The sequence below is a fragment of the Triticum dicoccoides genome, chromosome 6B, assembly GCF_002162155.2.
Source record: "Triticum dicoccoides isolate Atlit2015 ecotype Zavitan chromosome 6B, WEW_v2.0, whole genome shotgun sequence".
Classification (NCBI taxonomy): Eukaryota; Viridiplantae; Streptophyta; class Magnoliopsida; order Poales; family Poaceae; genus Triticum; species Triticum dicoccoides.
The window spans coordinates 525,881,892-525,886,484 of NC_041391.1; the positions used below are offsets into that span (position 1 = coordinate 525,881,892).

Genomic DNA, 4,593 nt, shown 5'->3' on the forward strand with positions numbered 1-4,593 from the left:
GCATGCCCTTCCCAAGAGGAGACCAAGAACTGGGTAATGTTGTGAGAGGCGTTGGATGCTCACCATCTCTCTACGGGCCCTGATAATATATCTTGGCATTTAGCCGCCGGGTTGAATTTTAGTTAACCCCCTATACGAAAAACTTTCAAATGGTCTGCCTTTAGGTCACGCCTTGCTCCTCTGGCAAGCAGTTATGCCTCACAAAGTCAAGATTTTCTTATGGCAGTTGATGTGCAACCACTTGCCTTCTTTGCTTAATAGCGGCTGTAATGGCCCTCGAACGGTTCGTATGCGCTTTGTGGCACACCTGAAGACACTAACCACACTTTTTACCATTGCGTGATGACCAAGTTCGATTGGAGCTGTGTCCGGGAGGTATTTTCGTCTAGAACTTATTTCCCTTGTTTCCTGCCTTTGGGGTTCTTACAAGCGTGTTGCTTGGCATTGCATTGCCGCTGTTCTTTGAGCTCTTTGGCATGTTTATAACAAGCTTGCTATAGAAAAAGTGTTCCTTTCTCATCCTACTGATTGCATCATTAAATGTGTCATTTTTCTACCGCAATGGACGCCCGTAGCGAAGCAAGAGAGGAACGAGGTGAAGGTGGCGATCCTCAAGCTTAAGACAGATCAACACCATAGTGCAAGCCCCTCCCGTCAACACCCAGGGATATGTGCCTTTTGGCCGAGTCCGTGTACTCTGTTGCGGGCCTTGGCTCTGTATGTTAGAACTCCCTTTTATTTTTGGATCGCATCACTGTAATTGTTAGGTTATGACAGATGTTCCGCACCTTACGTACTCCACATTTGGTGGGGTTTATTAATTTGAAGCCGGACGCGCCTTCGTTCTAAGAGAAACCACGGTTTGAAGTCTCGGATGTTCAAAAAATATATCCAAGTATCCAAAAAACGGACATCAACGACAAAACAGAGCCAATAAAGCTTAAAGAAGGCAAAACAGAGACAATACACCAGTGACGGCGAGCGATCTCTCCCTAGAGTTGTGCATTGTGCCTTGGCTGGAGCTGCAAGCTGCTGCAAACAATGTGGCTTGCTCGGTCCAAGTTGTTTCTTCGGTGGGTTCGATGTCACATTGTGTACAGGGCTCGACGTCAACGTTTTAGACCAAGTCTAAGCACTAGCCTTTTACTGTAGTTTTGTTCGCACATGAGCGGCACAAATTCTGAAGGGAAGCCCGAGTTCCTTCCTGGTCCTTACGATACTACCAATACCAAGATTCTGTTTGTCAGCTATTTTACTTTAAAATCACCAGACCATACGATTTTTGCAGATTTAATTCTCAGTCCAAATCTTCGACACTAACTAATACAACCTATGCAAAATAATCAAAAGCCATACAGAAGGGACTAAAATTGGCAGGCGCAGGCGCAGCAGGCCAAACTTTTCGTCAAAATCTAAAATTGGAAGCCAATGAGAAAATGGAATGCACATCAACCATAACGAGGTCGATATAAAACGGCTGCTGTCCAATGATAAGAATGCTCCACCAATAGGCTATCATAAACTACAGGAACTACGATCAAACACAACGAGATCAACATAAAATGGTTGCTTTCTAGCGATAAGAAGGCTCCATCAGGACTATTGTAAAACTACAAGTAGAACTATGGATCAGAGAAGCAGCCATATTGCCCAACCCTCAGAAGTACAGAACTTCACCAACAATGCATAGATAGACAAGAAACACAGTTCAAACAACAGGAACATGTCGCAGAAATGGAACGGTGTACTATCAAATAACAGGAATACTCTGAAATATTGTAGAATCGTGTTGCGTACATAGAACGGGCGCATCAAAACAGTACAGGAACGCATTGCTGAACATCAAACAGTACTAGGGGTAAAAGGAGCAGACATCAAACTGCTTTAGTTAAAGGCCGCCACGGAGGCGCAGGACAAGATGAAGAGTGGATTCTTTTTGGATGTTATAATCTGCCAAGGTACGCCCATCCTCCAGCTGCTTCCCTGCAAAGATAAGCCTCTGCTGATCAGGAGGAATTCCCTCCTTGTCCTGGATCTTTGCCTTCACATTATCGATGGTGTCGGAGCTCTCCACCTCAAGAGTAATGGTCTTTCCAGTTAACGTCTTGACAAAAATCTGCATGCCACCACGTAGGCGGAGAACCAAGTGAAGAGTAGACTCCTTCTGGATATTGTAATCCGCCAATGTACGCCCATCCTCGAGCTGCTTTCCAGCAAAGATGAGCCTCTGCTGGTCAGGCGGGATACCTTCCTTATCCTGGATCTTGGCCTTCACATTATCAATGGTGTCGGAGCTCTCCACTTCAAGAGTGATGGTCTTTCCAGTTAGTGTCTTGACAAATATCTGCATGCCACCACGGAGGCGGAGGACTAGGTGAAGGGTAGACTCCTTCTGAATGTTGTAATCAGCCAATGTGCGCCCATCCTCAAGCTGCTTGCCAGCGAAGATGAGCCTCTGTTGGTCTGGTGGGATGCCCTCCTTGTCCTGGATCTTTGCCTTGACATTGTCGATAGTGTCCGAACTCTCAACCTCTAGAGTTATGGTCTTCCCGGTAAGAGTTTTCACAAAGATCTGCATCCCACCTCTCAGGCGGAGAACAAGGTGGAGGGTAGACTCCTTTTGGATGTTGTAATCAGCCAATGTTCGGCCATCCTCTAGCTGCTTGCCAGCAAATATGAGCCTCTGTTGGTCCGGAGGAATGCCCTCCTTGTCCTGAATCTTGGCTTTAACATTGTCAATGGTATCTGAACTCTCGACCTCAAGAGTGATAGTCTTGCCTGTGAGGGTCTTGACAAAGATCTGCATCTGTTTCACAAAAAATATGACTATGTCAACAAACAGTACTACATTTGAATTTGGATAGACCAGCGCAAAACATATGAAACAGAAAGCATGTGTACATGCAATGCAATTGTACCGCATAGCAAGTTGTACATACAGCCCAGAAATACTAAAGTAACTTCTTTCTACACTAGGAAATCTTCGAGACCAAACATAATTCACGAGGTCAATATCCACATCAAGAAGCAAAGGTCATTCTTGTTGTAGTAAAGAATGTCTACAGATAACACATCTATGGCCAACAGATTGTTTAAGCTGGATTTATCAACACCTGTACTAGATTAGAATACTGCAACATCAACAGACTTGAGATCCCTCAACTAAAAACTTCATTTTTGCACAATGATAAATGCTAGATTGAAAAGAGACAAGCGCTAATGCTATCTCATGGTTATTGGGGACCAAATTAGTTTCAGGACAGGTTTTGCATCAACGAATGCTTTACTCCAAAATCCCAATCACATCAAACGCACAATATATATGATCCAAAAAGAAACTCTACTCCACGGTTTATAAAAAAAAATATAACACCTGACGGTGCAACGTACTACAAGTTCAGAAAAACAATAATGCGAATAGTCGCCAAACAACAATTAATCTGACTCATAAAGCATAAATTAGATTGGAGTACCATCACTAGAATCGTATACATACAGATCAAAACTCTATTTTCACCGGTGAACCGACAATGAAAACTGAATATAACTTTGTAATCTCAAGGAACCAAACATAACCATAAATCAGAACGGCGGCACTAGACCTAAACCACGGCCTCGAAGTCGCATCAGAGTGCACGATCAAATCACAACTGCCTCGACTATACAGACCCTATCGCAACCACCTTATGAACCGGGACCTAGGTTTCAGTCGAATCTCAATACTGGGGACGGCGCGGGAAGCGGAACTGATACCTTCGCGGGGCGACGATTGCTGTCGAAGACGGTGCGGGGAAACGACGACGAGCGGATTGGGGGAGAAGGGTTGTGGCGATGGGGATCTGCTTCTTGTCAAGTTGTGATTGGACTATTGGCGAGTTGCGGATGAACTATTTATGAGAGGAGAGACCGTGCCTTGTCTTTTTTTTTTTCAGTGCCTTGGTGGTTAGGCTGGTCACAATGGACAAGAACATAAGCTAGTAACTTACACACTTCCCTAGGGCCTTGTTCGTTTAAACCTCCTCTCAAGAGGATTGGAGTGGATTGGAGGGGATTTTGGCTTGCAGGGGATCTAATCCCCCTCAATCCCTGCCAATCCCCTTCCAAAACCGCCTCAACCGAACAAGGCCTAGACTATGTTACTACCTCCATAGTGGGTAGGAACATCTATGTAGTGTCATGCAACGATGCATTTATTAGGTTATAGACTCATTGTTTCTTGGAGTGTGTGATGTTCCGGTAACTTAGCTAGTTACCACAAACACCTCTCTCTTCATTAAATATGTGCCACATAAGCAAAGTTGTATTGGAGTGTGTGATGTTACTCCTAAGTTCCTCCCCATTGTGACCAGCCTTAAGGGTAGCCCGGGTTCGACCGCGTTTCCTAGGGGCCTTGGTCGGCTTATAGAACTATCGATGACAGCAACTAATTAAGGCATTGTTTGGATAGTGGAGATTAGCGTCAGGATTGTAGAAAATGAGTTTTTAGCCGATTTTTAAGAAAACCCGTTTTAAGTTTGTTTTTGCGAATAATCAGTTTATAAAAAACTGCGTTTGGTTAGAAAATTCGGAAAACTGGTCCGCCCAGTTCCTTGT

At 44.4% G+C, this 4,593-nt stretch overlaps 1 protein-coding gene across 1 annotated transcript; it reads right to left on the reverse strand.

Annotated features, from left to right (window-relative positions):
- Positions 1-1,724: 1,724 nt before the first annotated feature.
- LOC119324515 (polyubiquitin-like) lies at positions 1,725-3,902 on the reverse strand. Its single transcript, XM_037598302.1, has 2 exons — positions 3,754-3,902; positions 1,725-2,806 (listed from the first exon to the last, which is right to left on the reverse strand). Exon 2 carries the CDS (start codon positions 2,804-2,806, stop codon positions 1,889-1,891), a length of 918 nt encoding a protein of 305 aa, XP_037454199.1. The 5' UTR covers positions 3,754-3,902; the 3' UTR covers positions 1,725-1,888.
- Between the last annotated feature and the right edge of the window lie 691 nt (positions 3,903-4,593).

Excerpts from the sequence above, each read along its gene's own strand:
- LOC119324515 (XM_037598302.1), bottom strand. The coding sequence starts at position 2,806 with ATGCAGATCTTTGTCAAGACCCTCACAGGCAAGACTATCACTCTTGAG.